Genomic DNA, 23474 nt, shown 5'->3' with positions numbered 1-23474 from the left:
GGGAGCCCAAAAGGGGGTGGAGTCCCAAATTGGGGTGGTAGCCCAAAACGAGGTGGAGTCCCAGAGGGGGCGGTGACCCAAATTGGGGTGGTGGTCCAGAAAGGGGCCGGTGGGGCAAAAGAGGAACTGCAGTGTTCGTGTATGTTGTTTCCAGAATGTGGGATATTCTTTCCGGATGATGACTGGCCACAAGTGTGTACCGTGATGCTGCACCGGGAAGGAATCTCGGGAAGGTTGGACTCAAAGAGTCAGGTGACTCTGACAGGAACTCCTCTCACTTTCTGTCTGACCGAGAAAATGGTCCAGGTTCGCTGTAAACATGGGGTCATGGTGAACTATGTGGAAGACAGAGTAATGTTTGTGGGGTTCGGAGGCAGTGAGGGCCAAGGTGGAGGTATACCACCAGACATAGTGTATGCCTTGGAGTGGGGCCGGGACTTTGTCAGGTTTGATGACATATGCCAGGAGGTTGGAGACGTTCCTACTGTTGGGCTAACCGATATTAAGACGGTGATGGCTCCTGACGTGGAGAGGTCAGAGGTAGAAGTGACCAGGAAAAGGAGTACGTCTGCCCCACGGACGGACCTGACGTCTCGTGACAGGACTGACGTTGACCTGGTTGATAAGATGGTTGAAGTATTAACACGGTTAATGGGTAACTGGAGGGATTGCTCGGCAGGTCGGGGTGACTCAGACTCTGGGGGTGACTGTGGCTCTGAGAGGGAAAGGGAGCACAGACTAGAGGAGCTAGAGAAAGAAGTCTCTGAGCTCAAAGGTCACATGGTAACGTGGCCAGGACTGAATAAGGCCCTCAGAGAAGAGGTGGAAGAACATGTCAAACGAGAAGGAGTCCTGAGACAAACGGCCGAGCACAGGGTCGAGGAGCTTGAGAAAGAAGTCTTGGAGCTCAGAGGTCACCTGTCCACCTGGCAAAGTGTGAACAAGGCCCTTAGGAAAGAGATGGAGGAACTCAAAGAAACTGTAAGAGATCTTCGGCGGTAGAGGAAACTGGAAGAAGACTTACAGCGGTTGGGCCTGAGTGACAACAAGACGGAACTGCCAGTACCAATCGTGGCAAAGGGTCATGAAGAGATAAAATCTTATGAAGTTGGTGAGCAAAGAGCTGAAGAAGACTGTCATCCGGTCGGCTCATCTGTAGTGAGGGAAGTGTCCGTTGAAAAGTCAGAGCCTTCGGTCCAGGAAATGAGCAAGACCACGACCTTCAAGTCTGTGATTGATGTACTAGAAGACATGCAAGAAGAATGCACTGAGGAAGGTGTGCATGAGGCTTTTAAGGAGGCGGTCAAGGCATGTAAGGTGCACTGCGCACCTGAGACTCGGCAGTTGGTGATAATATCGGCCAGGGAAGATACAGCAAACCGGGTAGCTGTCCTGAAAGAGATGTATATGCAATGTCTCCACACCAAACAGTTGGTCAGGCGGAGTAATATGAAAGCTGCTCGTCGCCTAGAGTTAGCAAGAGAGGCTATGGATCAGCTGGGTTTGCAGAAAGATGTAGTTCCGGTTCCCAAAGGTCTGATTGGGAGAATCATTGGAAGATTCGGGAAGGTAATGCAAGACCATGTGAATATCTCCGGTGTGGCGAGGGTGAGGATCCCTCCTGATGATGAAGACCAGATATCCAGTGAAGAGGGTAGGATTCCCATCATGTTGGTTGGCTCCGTGGAAAGCCTGAGAAACTTTCGGATGCTATTGGAGTATTGAGTGGGGTACCTGCAAGAGATTGAGCAGTTGAGGCTGGACCATCGGCGAATCAATAAAGAGGTACGGAACACCAGGTGGCGGCCGCCTTCAACCCCAGATGTAAGGACCCGAAGGTTCCTTCAAGAAGTGACATGGCAGATGGCCGAAGAATGTCAGCAAGTGGTAGTTCAACTGGCAGGATGATGTTGAGAGACCGTAGTTCCTGTGAGACACTGAATGAGTCAGACTCAGGTCAGACAGTAGGCTTAACTAAGACTTATGACCGTACTGACTGGGGGTGCTGGTCGGGGAACGGAACAAACAGGGAGAGGAATGTGGTGACCAAACAGTGTCTGATGATGCAGACAGGCTGTGACTGGAGGGCCAAAGATCAGGGCTGATATTCTGACCGCTGGGGGCGGGGGAGGCCTAACGTAGGAATGAGGCTGTATGACAGATGGAGACGGTTCTCTCGCCCTGGGGGGCAAGATGTAGTGAGTGCCCGGTCTCGAGATCCTGGGGTTATGCTGTGTGTTCAACCCCACAGGTTTGAACAGAGGGGGATGTATGTGGTGTAGTGACCACTGTGTCCGCTAGGGGGTGCTGTGTGAATGTCCTAGGAGAGAGGATGAATGGCAGAGTACTGAATGACCGTTGTGTATCCAAAGGTGGGTGGCCTTGAGATGGAGACTTATGTGTGTGTTGATCAGCGGTGATACTGCTGAGATGCTGTTTAAATGTGTCCGGGAGAAGTCTCCAGGTAGCTGGGGAGACGGGCAGGACTAGATACCTACAAATCCACCCAGGGGTGTGGTTAAGAACGATAGTGTAAAGAGTGTGAGAATGGTTCAAGGACCTGTGATGAGGTCATAGCCTTGTGACCCGGTGGGCGTGGCTACGGACCATATAAGGTGGCATGGGTAGGTCATATGGGTGAATGCAGGGACCTGGTTGGTCCGTTTGGAAGGTCTCGCTGGGAGATGTGTCTGCCTCCCTGAAGTGCCTGTGTGTAATGGCTGCACGTGTCTGAGAATTCCCAAAGGAGGGAATGGACATCTGCAGCATGGAGAAGCAGCCATGAGGTAAAACCCTGACGGGGTGAGAACTGTGAGGCTAGAAAGCCTGCGCAATAGACATTGCATAACCTGTGTGAGTACAGGAAATTAGAGTGGAGCTCTGTCATGGACGCTTTGCCGTTTGATATGAACTTTATGTTGCTGGTCATGGTTTATGATGCGTAAATATACCGCTTGGACCATGATTGTTTTATGGAAAACCTGTGCCGGATGTGATTTATTGGCTGCCAAGCGAGTATCCCCTACCCGAATGACAGCGCTACCTCACAACCACCAAACCAATACAAACAGAACGATCATAAAAACTCTAAGTAGATTTTACCATAACCAAAGTTTAATTATAAGCTCAACAATGTTTTAGTTAACTAGTAATATTACAAATGCATTTAATTATTATTTTGAACTGTTAAACTGTAAAGTGCTGTGGAATATCTTGGCTCCCCTTTTTTTTTGCCTCTCTTGGCTCTACTTATTTCCCCCCACTCTCTTTTTTCGCTTCAACTGCTCTCCTTCTTTTTCCTCTGCTCTGTCTTTTCTTTCCTATACTGTTTGTTAAAAGTTAAAAAAAGACCTTCCAAATTGACCTCTACTACCAGGTCCCCGGATGTTAAGGACTCATGGACGATTCCTTGGTTGGGAGTTAAGTTGTATTGCTTGCATTCATCTACATGTCTGGTTTCAATTATTATGTTAACTTGGATTTCGTTGTGAGTCTTTAAATAAAGAATTATAATATATACTGTATATATATATATATATATATATATATAATAAAAAGTGGCATAACTTGAAGCCATAGAATAAAATTTATACTATGAGTAATTTATAGTTCTGGTTTCCCTGAATGGGACCATTTGGGCCCTCTTGGGCTCCAGCGATGAGTGCGGTCACTACAGCTGCACATGGCCGAAGGGCGGTATGCTGATCAGCACTCTCTTCCTGTAGCACCAGGGTCCTGGAAACATCAGTGTGAGGTTTGTATGATCTCCCCAGGATTTGCATATGTGGAATATAAGGAAAGTAAGTTAGATTGTGAACAGTTTGGGATGGAGTGGCACTGTGTAATCACTAATACATATACGGGCAATATTCTCACCTGTGTTTACAAAATGTGATTGTATGATGGTGCAGTTTCTAAAGTAGGTGTTCAGCGACGTCACATCCTCAAAATAACATCTCTCAAACAGCGAATCTTGAAATACAACTGATTTAAACTTCATTGAAATGAATCTGTGAATACAACATTATACAGAATGTAACTTAACATTAATAGAACAAAGTAAAATAGATGTAAAATATAAATTAGGTAAGATATGATTATTGTACATTTCTAAGATGTAACAGTATACTGTGATCTGATATGTTTTTGTACAGTATATTATGTTATGTTCAGACAATGATGTTGTAAAGAGGAGCTGATAGACAACTTAATGCAACATGAGACGCTTCCCAGTAGTAACCTAATCAAGGTACATGACTATTTAATTAAAAGCTATACGATGAGGAACATAAAATTGTGAAGGAGAAAATGAGATCTTGGGAGGAACAGAGATTACGTGGTGGGAAGGTATCAGGAAACTAGTTATGAGAATTGCAGAGGAGACAGACTGTGGATGGCTTTGCAGGTCAATATAGTAGTTTGAATGGGATGCTATGGAGAATTGGGATTTTCAGAGGGGAGAAACAGAGGAGTAACCAGGTGGGTTATTCAGACAGCAGAGTTAAGGACGCACTGGAGAAGGTGCAAGAGAGTTAGCTGGGAGGTCACAGAGGAAGATGTTGCAGTAGTCGAGGTGGAAGATGATGAGAGCATGCACTAATATTTTAATAAATTCAGCTTTGAGGAAAGGACAGGTTCTGGAAATAGTTTTGAGTTGGAGGTGGCATGAGGTGGAAAGAGCTGAGAGGTGACGTCTGAGCCAGAGAGGTAGATCTGAGAGTCATGAGCGTATAGCCGACACTGGAAGTCATGGAACTTTATGAGTTGGAATCACAGAGTGGGGTCCTAAAACAGAGTCTTGCAGGACACCAACAGAGACGGCGGGATGAGGAGGTAATATGGAATGGAGGATGCTAAATGTGCGGTTAGAAAGGTAGGATGAGATCAAGGAGCGGGCAAGGTCTTTAACACAAAGTGAAGAGAAGATCTGTAGCAGGAAGGAGTGGTCGATGGTGTCGAAGGACGAGGACAGGTTTAGAAGTGGGAGTATAGAAAATTGTCTGTTAGCTTTGGCAGTAAGCAAGTCATTAGTATTTTTGGTTAGGGCAGTGTCAGTGGAGTGGTGGGGACAGAAGCCTGATTGTAGGTCTTCAAAAACTGAGCTACATGAAAAGTGGGTAGAAGGTTCATCATACACATACTGTTTGAGAAGTTTGAAGGAGAACAGAAACAGCGATATGGGAAAATAGGTGGAAATAGAGGTCAGATCAAGGCATGGGTTTTTCAGGGTAGCTGTGATTGTGGCATGTGTGAAAGCAGAAGGGAAGGTACCAGAAGTTAATGATAGGTTGAAGAAATGGGTTAGGGCTGGGATAAGTTTGATGGTGAGGTTGTGGAGGAGGTGGGATGGGATCAAGTGCATAAGTGGTGTGGTCCAATTTTGAGAGAAGATGAGTAAGTTTTCTTTCAGTGATGTTGGGGGGAGGAAGGTTATGTGGAAGGGCAGTGTTCTGTTATACACTTTGGTTGTGGTAGTTGAGTAGTAAAAACTTGCCTGGTTTGGCTGATCTTGTATTTAAACTGTGAGTAAAAGTCTTCTGCAAAGATGAGGGAGGTTGGAGTGGGCAGTCGAGGGTGGAGGAGGGAGTTAAAAGTATTGAATAAGTGTAGAAATCGCAGGAACGTGAGATATCATGGACAGGAGACAGACCAAGAGTTAACAGGGATTTATTAACAAAAGGGATACTCCATGTAGGAAGTGTAAGGACATGGGGGGTATGTTAGGACGGAGGACAGGTCAGGGAGTTTGGAAGGGGAAAGGCAAGAACGAATGAGAGTTTGGTAGGAGGGAGAAGGACTTAATTGCAGCATCTCGGTGCCCCAACAGTGACACCGACAACAGCGGCGCGTGACGTCTCAGCGATGTCTGCAGAAGACGGGGTTCTAGTCCACGGGAGGGGCAAAGGATCCTTGAAGGTTGTGGGAGATTCCCAAACTCATGAACGCCACAAGCTTTGCTCAGTCCAGTACGAGGGACCGCCAGAATGAGGCTCCGCTCCACTGTGTGTGCAGGTATCTGGCTAAGGGGCTCTGGCCTAGTCACCTGCTTCTCACTGTCCTGCGCACACGTTACAGTCTCTGGTTGAGGATGTGAGTCACCTCCAGACACGGAGGTAAGTGGGATGCTCACAGTCTGTAGTCCACCCACAGTAGAACGGTACACCAGGGATCTGTCAAGTCAGCCTGCGCCCAATGAATGCTCTGCTCTCACAGCTGACACTGCGCCCGACTGTCCGCTTAGCTTTTCTGCCTGGACTCTGACCTTTTTCCCCCACACAGCGCTTTTTAGCATGGCTCCGCCTACCGCAGCCATATGGAAAGGTCGGTCCTTCTCTGAAAGACTTCCCCCCTGCAACATTGGTGACAGTCCCGGTAGTTCTGGAATCGGTGCGAGCAAGATATGCCCAATCTTGTCCTTCCTCTTACATAAGTGTTTGAGATTGTGGGATAAAGATATGAGGGTTGTGAAGTAGTTGTGTTCAGCAGAGGTGAGGGCCAACTTAAAGGTGAAAGTTTCTTGTTTGAAAGTAGTGAAATCATATTGTAAGTGTGTTTTCTGTGATACTGGGCAATTGCCAAAGCTTTTTAGTGAGGTTTTTGTTCCAGGGTTGTTTATTGATTTCCCATACTTTGCCATGTCTGAGAGGGGCAACCAAGTCAATAGCTGATGCAAGGGTGGCGTTGCTCAAAATGGTGGCACTGTAAGGCTTCTGCAGGGGTGTGCTCATTGCTGGACATGGGGGGCAGGTGACGAGGACTCAGATGAGAAAGTGAGTAGATGTTGGTCAAATAGGTCAAGAGGTGAGGTTGTGACTCAGAGGCTAGATATGGAGCAGAGGCAAGTGAAAATAAGCTATAATGTATGTCTGTCTGTGTAGGTGGCTGTGGAGGACTACTGAGTATGACCAAAGGATGAAGCAAGCGCCAGGAGTTTGGAGGCTGCTGAATGGTGGGTGTCAGTGGGAATGTTGAAGTTACCCATGATGGTAGGAATGACAGCAAAGAGAAAGTGTAGAAGCCAGTTGTATAAGTGGTCAATGAAGTTGTCAATGAAGGCAGTGGCAGGCCCGGGGGCCGGAATGTAACACCCACTTGGAGGTTGGAGAGAGAGTGAAGATGGACAAAGTGTAGATGTGGTATTGGGATGAAGGTGAGGTTCTTAGAAAGGTGTGTAGAGAAAAAATGAGATATACTGTATATATATAATTTTTTTTTAATATAGATAGTGATATAAACAATAAATATAAAAACAAATATTTAAAATGAAAACTTAATTTAAACAATATTTCATTTTCTGATTTCCTTTAACCCCTTCACCCCCAAGGGTGGTTTGCACGTTCATGACTGGGCCAATTTTTACAATTCTGACCACTGTCTCTTTATGAGGTAATAACTCTGAAACGCTTCCATGGATCCCGGTGATTCTGACATTTTTTTCTCGTGACATATTGTACTTCATGTCAGTGGTAAAATTTCCTTCAAATAACTTGCGTTTATTTGTGAAAAAAATGGAAATTTGTCAAAAATTTTGAAAATTTCGCAATTTTCCAACTTTGAATTTTTATGCCCTTAAATCACAGAGATACGGCACACAAAAAACTTGATAAGCAACATTTCCCACATGTTTACTTTACATCAGCACAATTTTGGAACCAAAATTTTTTTTGTTAGGAAGTTATAAGAGTTAAAAAATTGACCAGCACTTTCTCATTTTTGCAACACCATTTTATTTTTACGGACCACATCACGTTTTAAGCCACGTTGAGGGGTCTATATGATAGAAAATACCCAAAAGTGACACCATTCTAAAAACTGCACCCCTTAAGGTGCTCAAAACCACATTCAAGAAGTTTATTAACCCTTTAGGTGCGTCACAGGAATTTTTTGAATATTTAAAAAAAAAATGAACATCTAACTTTTTTTCACAAAAAAAATACTTCAGGTTCAATTTTTTTTATTTCACCAAGGGTAACAGGAGAAATTGGACAACAAAAGTTATTGTGCAATTTGTCCTGAGTACGCTGATACCTGATATGTGGGGGGGAACCACTGTTTCGGCACATGGCAGAGCTGAGAAGGGAAGGAGCGCCGTTTGACTTTTTCAATGCAAAATTGGTTGGAATTCAGATCGGATGCCATGTCACCTTTGGAGAGCCCCTGATGTACCTAAACAGTGGAAACCCCCCACAAGTGACCCCATTTTGGAAACTAGACCCCCCAAGGAACTTATCTAGATATGTGGTGAGAACTTTGAACCCACAAGGGCTTCACAGAAGTTTATAACGCACAGCGGTACAATTAAAAAATCATTTTTTTCCACAAAAAAGATCTTTTCACCCCCAATTTTTATTTTCCCAAGGGTAACAGGACCCTAAAAGTTATTGTGCAATTTGTCCTGAGTACGCTGATACCCCACATGTGGGGGTAAACCACTATTTGGGTGCATGGCAGAGTTCGGAAGGGAAGCAGCGCCATTTGACGTTTTTGGCTGGAATTGAGATCGGACACCATGTTGCGATTGGAAAACCCCTGATGTACCAAAACAGTGGAAACCCCCCACAAATGACCCTATTTTGGAAACTAGACCCCCCCAAGGAACTTATCTAGATGTGTGGTGAGAACTTTGAACTCCCAAGGGCTTCATAGAAGTTTATAACATACAGCTGTACAATTAAAAAATCATATTTTTTCCACAAAAATGATCTTTTGACCCTCAATTCTTATTTTTCCAAGGGTAACAGGACCTTAAAAGTTATTGTGCAATTTGTCCTGAGTACGCTGATACCCCACATGTGGGGGTAAACCACTATTTGGGCGCATGGCAGAGCTCGGAAGGGAAGCAACGCCATTTGATGTTTTTGGCTGGAATTGAGATCTGACAACATGTCGCGTTTGGAAAGCCCCTGATGTACCAAAACAGTGGAAACCCCCCACAAATGACACCATTTTGGAAACTAGACCCCCTAAGGAAGTTATCTAGATGCGTGGTGAGCACTTTGACCCCTCCAGTGCTTCACAGAAGTTTATAACGCCCGGGCGTGAAAATAAAAAATTCGTATTTTTTCCACAAACATGATCATTTAGTCACCAATTTTTTTATTTTCCCAAGGGTAACAGGAGAAATTGAACTCCAAACGTTGTTGTCCAATTTGTCCTGAGTATGCTGACACCCCACATGTGGGAGAAAACTACTGTATGGGCACACGTCAGGGCTCGGCAGCGAAGTAGTGACGTTTTGGAATGCAGACTTTGATGGAATGGTCTGCAGGTGTCATGTTTCCTTTGGAGAGCCCCTAATGTACCTAAACAGTGGAAACCCCCCACAAATGACCCCATTTTGGAAACTAGACCCCCTAAGGAACTTATCTAGATATGTGGTGAGCACTTTGAACCCCCAAGCACCTCACAAAAGTTTATAATGCCCAGGCATGAAAATTAAAAAATTGTATTTTTTCCACAAACATGATCAATTAGTCCCCAATTTTTTTATTTTCCCAAGGGTAACAGGAGAAATTGGACCCCAAAAGTTGTTGTCCAATTTGTCCTGAGTACACTGATACCCCATATGTGGGAGAAAACTATTGTATGGGCACACGTCGGGGCTCGGAAGGGAAGTAGTGACGTTTTGGAATGCAGACTTTGATGGAATGGTCTGCGGGTGTCATGTGCGTTTGGAGAGCCCCTGATGTACCTAAACTATTGAAACTCCCCACAAGTGACCCCATTTTGGACACTAGACGCCCCACGGAACTTATCTAGATGTGTGATGAGCACTTTGAACCCCAAAGTGCATCACAGAAGTTTATAACGCCCGGGCGTGAAAATAAAAGAATTATTTTTTCCACAAAAATGATATTTTTGCCCCCAATTTTTTATTTTTCTAACGGTAACAGGAGAAATTGGACCCCAAAAGTTGTTTAGCAATTTGTCCTGAGTAGGCTGATACCCTACATGTGGGGGTAAAACACTCTTTGGGTGCATGGCAGAGCTTGGAAGGGAAGGAGCACCATTTGACTTTTTCAACTCAGAATTGGCTGGAATTGAGATCAGACGCCTTGTTGCATTTGGAGAGCACCTGATGTGCCCAAACAGTGAAAACCCTCAATTCTAACTCCAATCCTAACCCCAACACACCCCTAACCCTAATCTCAGCCCTAACCCTAGCCCTAACCCTAGCCCTAACTCTAGCCCTAACCCTGACCCTAATGGGAAAATGGAAATAAATACATTTTCTTTTAATTTATTATTTTTACCTTACTAAGGGGGTGATAACGGGGGGTTTGATTTACTATTTATGGTGGGTTTTATATTTGTCAGCTGTCATACGCTAAAAGACGTTTTTTATTGTAAAAATAGTTTTTGCATCACCACATATTGAGAGCTATAATTTTTCCGTATTTTGACCCACTGAGTCATGTGAGGTCTTATTTTTTGCGGGACGAGTTGATGTTTTTATTGGTACCATTTTCGGGCACGTGACAGTTTTTGATCACTTTTTATTCCAATTTTTGGGACGCAGAATGAACAAAAACCAGCGTTTCATGAATTTCTTTTGGGGGGATGCGTTTACACCGTTCTGCGTGCGGTAAAATTGATAAAGCGGTTTTGTTCTTCGGGTCAGTACGATTACAGCGATACCTCATTTAGGTCGTTTTTTTGTTTTGTCGGTTTTATGCAATGAAAACTATTTTATATAAAAAATAATTATTTTTGCATCGCTTTATTCTGCAAGCTATAACTTTTTTATTTTTTTGCTGATGATGCTGTGTGGTGGCTTGTTTTTTGCGGGACAAGATGACGTTTTCAGTGGTACCAAGGATATTTATATGCGTTTTTTGATCGCGCGTTATTGCACTTTTTGTTTGGTGGTATGATAATAAATCATTATTTTTTGCTTCGTTTTTTATTTTTATTTTTTAAGGGGTTTGCTAAAGGGGTTAATTAATGGGACAGTTTTATAGGGCAGGTCGTTACGGACGAGGCGATATCTAATATGTGTACTTTTATTGTTTTTTGTTTTTTTTATTTCCAAAAAATGGATTTATTGGGGGAATTTTTTTTTTCTAATTTATTTGGCGATTTTTTAAAAATTATTTTAACACTTTTCTTTTTTTTTTTTAACTTTATTACATAGTCCCAGGTGGGACATCACTGTCCTGTGACAGATCGCTGCCCCCCCGCAGCAGCGCTGCGCATTGCGCTGCCGTGGGGGGCTCAGGGAAGCATGGAGGGAGCCCCCTCCGTGCCGATGCTTCCCTTTAACCCCCGTTACAACGCGATCATGTTTGATCGCGGTGTGCAAGGGGTTAATGTGTCGGGGGCGGTCCGTGATACTTTCTAGAGTCTATAACCTTAAAAGTAATGGATGATTCAGCCGGAGATTTCTGCCTATGCACAGTGTACACAGAAAGTGGCCAATCAGTGGGCAAGGTTATACAGAGCTCTGCATTCAGAGAACTGGTAGATCTGCAGCAGAGAAAACAGGAATTGTATGAAATTGCAGGAAGCAGTCCAGTAAATCATACATTGCTGAGATTAGGGTTTCTACTCCTACATCATGATGCTCCCAGATGGGGTAGCAAAAACCTGGTGAGAGATTCCCATTAATGGTTGTTCGAGAAATGTACAGTAACATGCAGCCTGGCATTGTCGTGTTCACAAACGGGTTGTGACAGAGTCTGCTTAGGCTGAGTCGTTTTCTTGAGCGTGGACCCTCTGGGTCGTGGCACCCACCCACCTAGGGTGAGCTAACCTTGTGAGGAACCACCCCCTATGCAGGGAGTGTCAGGGGAAGACCAAGGGGGTGAGCCACCATGACTGCTAGAACCAGACGGCTGGCTCAGGTAGACACTAAGTGTAAGTGTCTGACGACAAAGGACGTGCAGGAAACAAGAAAAGACAAGACGTGAATTCAAGGTATCTTCATTAAGGCAAACTCAGGGTAACATCAGGTGCAAGATGTGATAACAGAGAAAACACAGCAAGGTGCGTGCGTGGCACGCCAAGGTCCATGGCATGGTACGTGCTAGATGGCACACCTAGGTACAAGCAAGGCTCAATGGCATCGGACTCCGGACAGCTGGCAACGATCGACAGGATCAGGGCATCAGGCTGCGGACATCAGCTCCAGACATCAGGCCGCAGTCGACAGGCTTGCGATCTCTGGCAGCGATCGGCAGGTTCCGGGCATCCGGCAGGCAAAGCAGGGTTCAGGCAAGGAGGCACGACAGAGCTCCAGACATGGTGTGTGTTAGGGAACACGCCAAGGTCCAAGGCAAGGTTCCAGGCAGGGTGCATGCTAGGGGCACACCGGAGTCCAGGGCAAGGTGCAAGGCAAGGTGCGTGTGTAGGGGACACGCCAGGTTCAAAGTTCACACACACACACACACACACCGTGTTTTGTACTTTGTAGGGGACACGCCAGGGTTCAAAGTTCAAAGTACAAGACATGGCGTGTGTGTAGGGACGCGCCAGGGTTCAAGGTCCAAGGCAAGGTCCTGCGCGTGCCAAGGGACACGCCAGGGTCAGGGTACAAGGCATAGTCTTGCACGTGCAGAGGTGCACGCCAAGGTCAGGTTCAAGTCAAGGGCCTGCGCGTGCTAGGAGGCACGCCAGGGTTCAGGCTAAGGCCTGTGCGTGCAAGAGGGCACGACAGGGTACAAGGCAAGACCTGCGTGTACTTTTACAGAAGCACGGGGAGGTATGCCAAGGAGCAGGCTAGGGCCTGCGCGTGCTATTAGAGAAGCACGCAATGCACAGTGCGGGGCAGCGTGGGTGCAAGGAAGCACAGAGCACGGCTGGGGCACTGGCTAGCTGGTCGGGCTGAGGCTCAGACTGTCAGGCAAGACTGAGGCGAGCACGGCTGAAGCACAACAGGCGGACACAGCTTGGTCACTGGCCGACGAGCACGGCTGTGGCACAAACAGGCAGGCACGTATAGCGTGGCACGGCTGAGGCACAAACAGGCGGGCGAGGGAAGGCCAGGCATGTGCATAGGGCATGTGAAGAAACAAGGCAAGGCAAGAAACAAGGCAAGGTACAGAACAAGGAGCAGAACGTAGGTGGAAGCACAGAGCCGGGTCAGAGAGAGTATAGCGCTAGCAGCAGAGCGTAGGCCGAAGCCCAGAGCCGGGTCAAGGGAGATCCTTGAGACTAGCCAGGAAATGTGCTAGAGAGCACCATAGGACAGAGTCTAGCAGCGGAGCGTAGGCCGAAGCCCAGAGCCGGGTCAAGGCAGAACCTTGAGACTAGACATGGAATGTGCTAGAGAGCACCAGGAGACAGAGTAAGGAGAACCAGGCAAAGACAGGGAACATGAGAAGTACTACAAGGCTCAGAATAGCAAAGACCAGACATGGTGAAACAGGCAAAGCAGAGAACATAGGAAGTACTGCAGAGAACATAGGAAGTACTACAAGGCAAAGCATAACAAGGACAAAACACGGCATGAGAGACAACACAAGACATGGCACGAGACAAGAGGCAGAATACAAGCACAGAGCATGTGCAGAGAAGCACTACAGGGCAGACTGCAGGGGCACAGAATACAGGGAGCGACCGAGCAGACCAAGCAGCCATGCAGGGAAGCAACACGAAACTCAGGCCCCGACCATAGGAAGGGGCGGTCTGATATAGGGCATTAGCACCTGCACTTCTGGGTCAGAACCAGGAGAGGACTTCCGGTTCAGATCCTCCTGGATCATAGAGAGGCTAGCTAGATCAGATTCTGCTGGACCATAGAGAGGGTCACATGATCAGGGCCTCCAGGACCATTGAGAGGATTGCTGGATCAGATACTGCTGGACATAGAGAGGGTCACCTGATCAATGAGTCCAGTACCATAGGGAGGATTGCTGCAGGCAGAGCAGAGACGGATGGTCACATAACAACGGCGTGCAGCCATGAGGTAAAGCACACATGCGCACTAGCAATGGGAGGCATCCATGAGATGAGGCGCGTGTGCATACTGCTCCAGGCATCTTGCAGCACAACAGTCACGAGGTGCGTGTGCACACTGCTCCATTGATCCTGCAGCATAAGACATAATGGGCATAATAGTTCGGTGCGCGTGCACACTGCTCCAGGAGTCATGCGGCATACCAGACATGGCGGGCATGACAGTTCGGTGTGCGTGCACACTGCTCCAGGGGTCATGCGGCATAACAGACATAGCGGACATGACACGGGTCCTGGGACACTTTTATGTTCATTCATAAATGTCTCTTCATGACATTGTCCACAAGGACTACAGACTAAACTCTGGTTATCGTTGTATCTAAGACAAAAGTGGGCATATCGCCGAAGAGGATAGACCTCTTTTCCAGCCTATATTGCCATCTTGCTCCACACCAAGATAGCCTTTGAGAGCAGTAATGTGAGATCAATGGAACACCTGTAGCTGGATGACTTATTTCACTTTTTCTACAGATTAGGGTCAATAATAGCTATTCTTCAAATCTGACAAGATCACGTGGGCAATACCATAAAGAGGCCTTCATGAGGGAACGTCGCACTCTCTGGATTATGGTGTGGGGTTTCTCAATGTATGGTAGCAATACCACCTCTTAACTTCATTCCAGGTACAATAACAGCTCAGCCGTACATTGATTTGGTCATGGAATGCTGCAGTCATTTCTCCAAAATGTGCCACGAGCCATTTTTCAACATGACAATGCCATGTTTCTTGTGTTACTGTGAACAGCCTAGATGGCCTAAGCCTGCTGGCATGGCCTGCAGTGTCTTCGGATTTGTTTCCCATCTATCACGTATGGGACGTCATTGGTCAGCAATTGCAAAGATAGGGGCCATCAGTGGATCTTGATGATTTTGTGCCCAAATACACTCAGAGTGGCAGAACATTCCTCAGACAATCATTAATAACCTCAATGATAGCAGCCAAGATGTATAACTATTTCTGCACATGGAGCTCAGATTCCATACTATATAAATCGAGATGTTTTAAAAATGTTTTCATTTTTTTTCATTTGCATATCATTAACATGTCAATCAAACCTGTGATTTCCATAACTCCACGACTTTTCTTACTTGGTGTTGCAATGCTAAGGAATGTATATTTCCCATCATTTTAGCATACGGGTGGTCTGTTACCTGGGTTCCCCATATTTGTAACCGGTTATGTGCATTGCACTAAGGAAAATAAGATTACTATACTATTGATGAAAGGAAGAAATGAAGATTAATACTTGTCATTGATGAAATCTCCATTTTTATGGACTTGGTTTTCAAGAGTAAAGTTAAAATGATAGTTGGAAATATTCTCTCCAGTGAAGTATTTCACTCTCAGTGCGTATTCATCCGCTTGCAGGTGTTTAATGACGTCGGAGAACCAGACAGACAACCCGTAGTATCTGAGGAGAGAGAGAAAGAACCCTATGAGATAATAAAGCCGTCCGAATGATATTGGTTGTGGTCTGACTATGCAGGTGCGCTAAGCTCAGCAATGCAGCAATATCTTACACAGGTGCTTAAAAAAATACATTGTAGGTAAGTACGAGCATCGAGGGCTCTTCAAACAGCCGGTTGGAAAGCATGCTGATAGATGGACCCCTAGGACCTAATATTGGTGGCCTGTTCTAAGGATAACTGGCCAATTTTTAAATAGTAGAAGAAAAACTTGGCAATCAAGTATGAGTGCCGAGTTTTTCTTCTACTATTGTCGAGATTTGGAGCCCTACTCTGGAACCTCATTACGTGCTACCGGCATGCCATATATTATTCAATCATTGACTAATTTTTAAAGGCTGGATAACCCCATTAAAAGAGCCTGTGACCCTGATTCATCTATGGAGCGTGTAGGAGTGAAATCCTGCTGATTCATTTAGAGACAAACTGATTAATCTTACAAGCGGCATGGGCATATATGCCTCGTCACAAATCCTACTCCTGTCAGCAGCTGGAGTAAGATTTCTGGTGAAAGTAACGTCACAGTTTGTAATTAATTAGATGAACTGTGGTGTCTTGCCCACCTTGTGTACAATTCCACCTCATTTTGGAGAAGCTGGAAGAAACTGGCGTGAAAACTCCAAAAGTCACATTTCTTTTTTTGTGCAACTCCATGTTTTGCAGCTTTTCGAAGCAATTTACGCCAGAATTCTGACATAATTGCTTCAATGAATTGGGGCCTACGTCTCCAGAAACTGTGTCGCTCCTGTTCATTAATTCTGCGCTTTTTCAGCTTTGTTCTTTTCAATTTAACGAAAGATGAGCGGCAAAGCAGACACGGAAAAAAAACGGAGCAGGTCTTATTTCCTAATAAAAAAAAAACCTGTATTTCTATTTCATATATAGTATTCCTACTGAGAAAATTAAAAAATTAAAAAACCTTTGAGGATAATTAATATTTGGACATTTATCAAGCTAAATTTGATAGATTTTTTGCATAATTGAGGCACAAAGAAAACCCTGTCCTTCTTGACTTGCACTATATTTATGATGCACCATAGAAACTTTTTAAAACTTTTCTAGGAAAGTGGTCCCGCTAAACAGAGGTATTACTTTATGTATGACATCATGTGTCAAAATTAAAGCGCACATTTTGGCACAAAATAAGCCAATTAATCGGTGGTGTAAACTTAGGGGTCAATTTGACAAGCACTTCATCTTGATTGACAAAAGTGCCAAGATTACGACCGAACTTTCGACTGTCGACAATTCCTCTTACTCCAGAGCACACTTCATCAAGACCGGCATCCACGGCCATGAAGGCTAGACAGTCTTAAAATCTTAAAATTAGACAGATTTCTCAAACAACATAGTGAATTTTAAGACTGTCTAGTCTAAGCTTGAATTTTCTAAGAATTAGACAATTTTGATAAATTTGTTCCATTGTGTAATAGATGGAAATTTGGCAAAAGAGTAAAAAAAAAAAAAAAAATATTTGTTTTTTTTCTGTGTATACTTGTTGAACAGAAAGCTTTAAAATGGATCGGTCACCAGATTTTACAATGCAAACTGCACACATTATTAAACAGATAATATATTATATCTGATGAGGCTTATCTCTTTATTTTGAAAATCCGTGTCAAAATAGCTGTTTAATCCTGATATTAAAATGAGTATTTTATGAGTCTAGCTGTGGGAAGAAATTCCTCATAAAGACTTCACTGATGACAGCTGCAGCTTGTACTGAGCAGTGTGAGATTTCAGCAGCAGCAACAGGAGGAGGGACACTGAGGAGCCATCAATCATTCTAGGTGGGCGAAGTTTGAGTTAAAGTTTCATAAAGAATTTCATAGCCAACAAACTTATAAGGCTTAAAAGATCTATTGAAGGGATTGTCTCTCAAAATAATGTTTTAAATATTTAATGGAAAGTGTGAAAAGAATTGCAATACACATTGATTAAAAAGTGTGTGGAATTGTAAATACATTACATTTTATTTTCAGAAGTGCCATAGAGTGTTTTTCCTCTTGATGAAGCATAGGGCTACTCTCATTGGCGGATGTACATACTCAGGGGCTTCTGAGCTCTGTCCTTGCTCATGCTGCATATTGATTTTACTGTGAAAAGGCTGATAATTTGTGATAATGAGAGGAGGAAAACTACAGTATGCGGAGTAAATGTAACAAGCGGGAAGGAAAGAGAGATGAAAGCTAAGAAGATGATAGAAAATAAATAGATAGAAGGATAGATAGATAGATAGCTAATAGATAGATATATAGATAGATAATAGAAAAATAGTTAATAGATAGATCTATAGATAGATGGATAATAGATAGATAGAAGGATAGATAGATAGATAAAGAGATATATAGATAAGTAATAGATACATAGATAATATATAGATAAGAGATAGATAGATAGATAGATAGATAGATAGATAGATAGATAGATAGATAAGGCGTTATAGGCTGTTGCTTCTGAATTAAAAATGGACAAGCTCATAGATACCAACATTGGAAAGGAGTGATGAGTAAAGAGGTAGGACGTGGTGAAAATTACACTGGAGAGGCATTTTTTTGCATTGATAATTCAAAATAAGTAAATGATGTATATTATTGCAGAGTTGTATTTATTTTTTAATTCGTTGGCTAACCACTGTAATGAAGTTTGCAGTTTGTATTCTGAAATCTGGTGACAGATGCGCTTAATCTAATTACCGTAAGTGGTCAGTACTCGGGGTGATGATAAATAAGGATTAATGGATGAGTAGAGCCGTTTCTTGTATCTTCATGACTCTCGTGCCAATATTTGATGATTTTGAAATCCCTACAGCGTTTTCATGCAACATATAAAAAATACAATAAATTGCAGTTTTTCTAAACGTAAAAGAACTTTATGGGACCAAAGGTAAAACCTACCCGAACGACAACGAGAGCCATACTACTGTCAGTTTGATTGTGTTTTCCTTGACAGGATAGTCAAAACATTTCATGAACGTTACCCAAATCTGTAAAATAATGAATAATATCAACAATAATGTAAGTAAATGATAGATCGCATCACAATACAGCACATTTCACATGAGAAGATAAGGGTAATTAGGGGGCTAGGAAATTACAGGCTTTCATTTTAATTAATTTTCATACAGAATGTGAAAAGGAAGAAGTGTAGGAGGGACCGTCATCTACTGGCTTATTAGTGAGATTAAGTATCTTCAGGTTAAGTTACCCTGCCACTCATTACACAATGCTTCTGCTCTTACAGAGAGATAAGTACAAGTTTGGGGAAATTTCGACTGGATGCAGAAAATAATTCTTTAGTGGGCACTTTCCGCAAATCTTAATTTTTCCTTCTATATACATTGTAGCTGTGGGAAACAGTTGAAGCTGTGGGGTGACCTACAATGGGTATTATACTTTAGGGGGGCGTAAGGGCACTTATACTAAAGAAGATTCTGTGATAGTGTAAGAAGGAGGAGGATTCTTGAATAGTGTAAAATCTGTGACAGAGCTCATTATTATTATTATTTGACTCAATTATATAGCGCTATTAATTTTCAGTGTTTAGTAGACATCATTGTTGTCCCCATTGGGGCTCACACTCTAAATTCCCTATCAGTACGTGTTTGGAGTGTAAGAAGGAAACAGGGAACTCACATAAACAGGGGGCGAACACACAAACTCCTTGCAGATTTCATCCTTGGTGGGATTGGCCAGGACCTCAGCCCTGCAATGCTAACCACTGAGCCACCGTGCTGCTCGTCTACAGTTGGGTCCCATTAAGATGTGTGACTGCATCGTGTGCATCCCTTGTTGTTATGTACCTGGTTATTTATAAACTTAAAGGGTGTATCTATTTCAGTCTTTCGTGGTTGAGATTAATATTAATGTGCCAGCCACAATTTGTCTCGGTTACAGAAAAGTGTGATTTTTGCAAATTTTGAATTTCTAAATGAAAAGAAGTTGCTATCTTCATGGCTTGATTTTATTTTCAGACTGTTTATTATCTCTCTACAAAGATGTGATGATGTGTGAGTATCTCTGGTATGTTCCGATGGTGTTGTTAAAACTAGAGGAGCGAACTTGTCCGGAAAACGTTCGCCAATCTCAAATTCGGCACGAATGTTGCACATTCGGATTCGTGTTCGGAGTCTCAAGCTTTTTTCCTAAAAATCGGCAAAAGTCAGCCAAAGTTCTGTAAATGACCAAGTTCACTAAGGACTCTTTTAGACATCAGTGTTTCCGGTAGCAGCACGGGCCGCAAAACGTCCTGCACTCGTGCACACTGATGACACACGGATGACATCCCTGTGACATCAGTGTGACACATGCCGGCACCAGGGAATTAGCAGTACTGTTCACGCTGTTCCCTGATGCCGGGTGCTAAAGTGAAGACAGCTCCCATCGTGGTATCCTGCTCGAGCCGTAAACCATGTCTGGGGATAAACAGTTTTCAAGCTGGACGATACCAAGATGCAACCATGCAACTGGCCGGAACGGTTTGGTGAGTTTTTTCAGCCAAGTATTTTTGCTGGACAAAAAAATGCAGCTTCTTATGTCACATGCACATGTTGAGTTTTTTGCCTCAGTAGAATCATAGAATCGTAGAGTTGGAAGGGACCTCCTGGGCCATCTGGTCCAACCCCCTGCTCAAAGCAGGATTCGCTAAATCATCCCAGTATTTGTAACCTAAAACCACAAGTGGAAAAATCAGAGGAAAAGTATAATAGAAATACGTCACCACTTCTGTATTTATCACCCACTCCTGGTTTTGGGTTATAAATACTAACCTAAAGTAACCTAATTTATTTAATTAGAGTAGGAATTCTGCAGAAAATCTACAACATAAAAAACTCACCCAAAACTCATCTAAGGGCAGAGTCACACTGGCGAATTTTTCATTCGAGAATCGGATCGTAAACCTCGCACTGGCTATCTGCTCTCCTGATCTGAGCTTGACAGCTGCATAGTAATCCATCATGCTGTCATTCTCAGGTCAGGAGAGGTGCCGGCCAGTCCGTGCTATGCGATGCGATTATCGCAGGAGAAATTGGCAGTGTGACACCAGCCTAAAGCATTGATCCAGCTATAGCAATAGTGATTTCAGCTGTGAGTACTAACTTTGCACTCATGTAACTATGCCCCTGGTTATGGGTTCCAAGCATCATTCTTGCCTGCCAATGTCCTGGCCATATATCTTCCTCCTTGGACATATTACTGTGTATGATATGGTATAATCACTCACCTCCTACCTATCCTCTTGCCCAGATTGTTTTATAAAGAAGCCAGTTCTAGAACCTAATAGGTTTGAGAAAATAATGTGCCGGCTGGCACGATGCCCTTCTATTTGGACTGCCATCTGCTTAATATTTTAAAGGATGAATGCGCTGGACTTAGTGTAACTTGCAGTTTTGGTAGCTAATATTAGCTAATGCTGGGCTTGCTTTTTAAGACTGCGGGCAGATTTTATCTAAGTAAGCTTGATTTACCTAGTCAAACAGAAGGAATGGATTTGTTGATATAATCACAAAAGATAACATTGCTGGTATCTGGCTAATCACAGATTAAGCAGACCTCTGATGCTGTAAATCTAGATGACTTTAATACTGGTAGATCTGTATCACTGGTTCCATACTGGACTGAATCCAGAATAGCATTAAAGAGGATTATATCAGAGATTGTATTTTGCTTTGGGATGATGTAAAGGATAGACCCATGTTTTATTGAGTGCTTAAAAACAAGTTATCGCTAGTGATGAGCGAGCGTGTTCGCAACTACTTGGTACTTGATCGAGTATCAGGGTGCTCAGGCATGCTTGATACTTGAGGGAGTATGTTGGGTGCTCGAACGCCATGCTCGAGTCCCCGTCTCGCATGTTTTGCGGCTATTAGACAACCTATAAACATGCAGGGATTACCTGCCATACACGGTAATTCCATAGCCATGTTGACTACAGGCATTACTGTGATTGGTTGGCCGCATTGCATCATCAGGTCTTATAGAAAACCTAGTGACGTGAAGCTCGGCACACTGTCCTCTCTGGAATCAGAGGATAATCCCACCTACCGCTCCGTGCCTATGAACATTTTTACTATCAATGATGCTGGCACCGAGAGATTGGCATGGGTAGCAGTGAATATTCATTTTGAATTTACATCTGCTTACCTGGCCAGCGCATGGCTCTCACTTCTCTGAAGCTGACATCAACTGGAGAAGTGAGGGCAACAAACGTTACATATCATGAAAAGGTTGCCCAAGCCCTATTTCAGGATACCATTAGTTTAGTACAAAATAAAGTCAAGTGACAGATTCCCTTTAGCATATTATATAAATACATTTAAAAAAAACAGCTAAGGTAAAGCAGACAGTCAAAGGCCTATATTATCAAGCTGGGAAGTTCCATACTGTTTGGCCCTTCCCAGCCTAAAAATACCAGCCCACAGCCACTCCAGAAGTGGCGCACCATATATTAGATGCATGGATTCTAGTGCTTTACCTGGCTCTTTCCAATTGTCTTGGTGCGGTGGTGATGAGCAATAACTATTGTCATCACAGTCTCTGGCTCTTGAGGAGTGCAGAGTGAAACCTGGCAGAGGCTGCAGATAAACCTAATGTCAGGAACACCACACTACACTCGCTCACTGAGCCAGTGCGCATGTCCTGAGTACAAAAAAAAGTGCGCAAAGATACTGTCAGAGACACCGCACTACACTTGCTCATAGAGCCAGTGCGCGTGTCCTGAGTACAGAAGCAGTGCTAAGAGTTACCTGGGGAGCAGGGCAGCAGAGGTGACAAAGCGTGCTTCAAGCTAATAGTGTCAGGGTCCAGTCAGCGCTGGAAAGTAAAGAGGCACGGGACCTGCGGACACTGAAAATGAACAAGCTTGCACAGGACCTATGGTCATGTGACTGCAAAGGGGCGGGGCTTAGCGTCCTGCTTTCAGATATGACAGTACACCATACAACAACTCAGAGTCAGGCAAAACGGAGGTCACAACAGTACGGGCAAACGAAGTACAGGAGGGACAAACAGATGGGAGGTCAGACAAAGCCAAAGGTCATACACAGGATCGCAGTACAGTACCAGGGATGAGACAGAACGGATAATCAGGGCCAAGCAGAGATCAAGACCAAACAGACATAGGAGGTACCAGGCAGAATCCAAAGCGATATCCAGGGAACAGACCGAGTCATACACAGAGAATCAAGTAACCAGAACACAGCACTAACACACTCAGGGGTCACTACACAATGCCAAGGGCAAGAGTATAACTGACAGGGATGGGAGCGTCCTGAGGCTATAAGAAGCCTCCCCCAGAACCAAGGAGAGGCCACAATCATAGCCCCAGGTGTGCAGGTAAGCCTGCATCGGGATCACAACCTTTAACCCCAGAAATGCCAGTCATCAACACTGGTTCCAAACATTAACCCCACGTGTGAGAGTCAAACCCGCACTGAGATCATGACAGATACCTGTGGAGCAGGGCAGCAGTGGTGACAATGTGTGCTTCAAACTATCAGGACCTGAAGCATGTGACTGCTGGGGGCGTGGCCTAAGCTCCACAGAGCTTGGAGCTGCAGGGAAACTCCTAGAAAGGTAACTATGGGACAAGTTACCAAGGGGCATTGACAGGGGCGGAAACCAGGTCAAGCAGGGGTCAATGCATGAGATAGCAGGACAGTACCAAAGGGTTAGACAGAGCCGATAGTCAGGGCGTAGCAATAGATCAAAAAACCAGAACGGGCAATAGACGGTACAATAGGGGAAAATGGTAGCGGAGTAACAATAGCCAAGCCAGGAGGTCAGAACCAGAGAAGACAATAGTACCTAAAACGTGAGACGGAGTTCAGAGTGAGGGGACAGGCCGGGTCATACACGGGAATCAAGCAAGCAATGCAGTACACGCACAACAGGGGGGTCGGTCAGACACACAGCCATAATAACAGTATAGCTGATAGAGAATGCTAGTCTGGAGTGAGCATAAATACCCCTCCCAGATCAAAAGAGAGGCTGGCAAAAGTTAACCCTGTGAGAACAGGGCATTAACCATGTCCTAACCATGACAGTACCCCC

General features: G+C 44.3%; 1 protein-coding gene across 3 annotated transcripts in view; it reads right to left on the bottom strand.

The window, feature by feature from the left end:
• Window positions 1-23474, bottom strand: part of SV2C (synaptic vesicle glycoprotein 2C) — a 385566-nt gene that overhangs the window by 18655 nt on the left and 343437 nt on the right. For all 3 annotated transcript variants that reach the window (XM_073584110.1, XM_073584111.1, XM_073584109.1), the window contains exons 8-10: window positions 18321-18409; window positions 15204-15368; window positions 3877-4010 (exon numbers count right to left, since the gene is read on the bottom strand). In XM_073584110.1, the coding sequence (XP_073440211.1) occupies window positions 3877-4010; window positions 15204-15368; window positions 18321-18409 (388 nt within the window). The remainder of the gene's footprint in view (window positions 1-3876; window positions 4011-15203; window positions 15369-18320; window positions 18410-23474) is intronic.

The sequence above is a fragment of the Dendrobates tinctorius genome, unplaced genomic scaffold (assembly GCF_039654945.1).
Source record: "Dendrobates tinctorius isolate UK_male_01 unplaced genomic scaffold, ASM3965494v1 ptg000083l, whole genome shotgun sequence".
Classification (NCBI taxonomy): Eukaryota; Metazoa; Chordata; class Amphibia; order Anura; family Dendrobatidae; genus Dendrobates; species Dendrobates tinctorius.
This window is presented reverse-complemented; position numbering and strand designations above follow the sequence as displayed.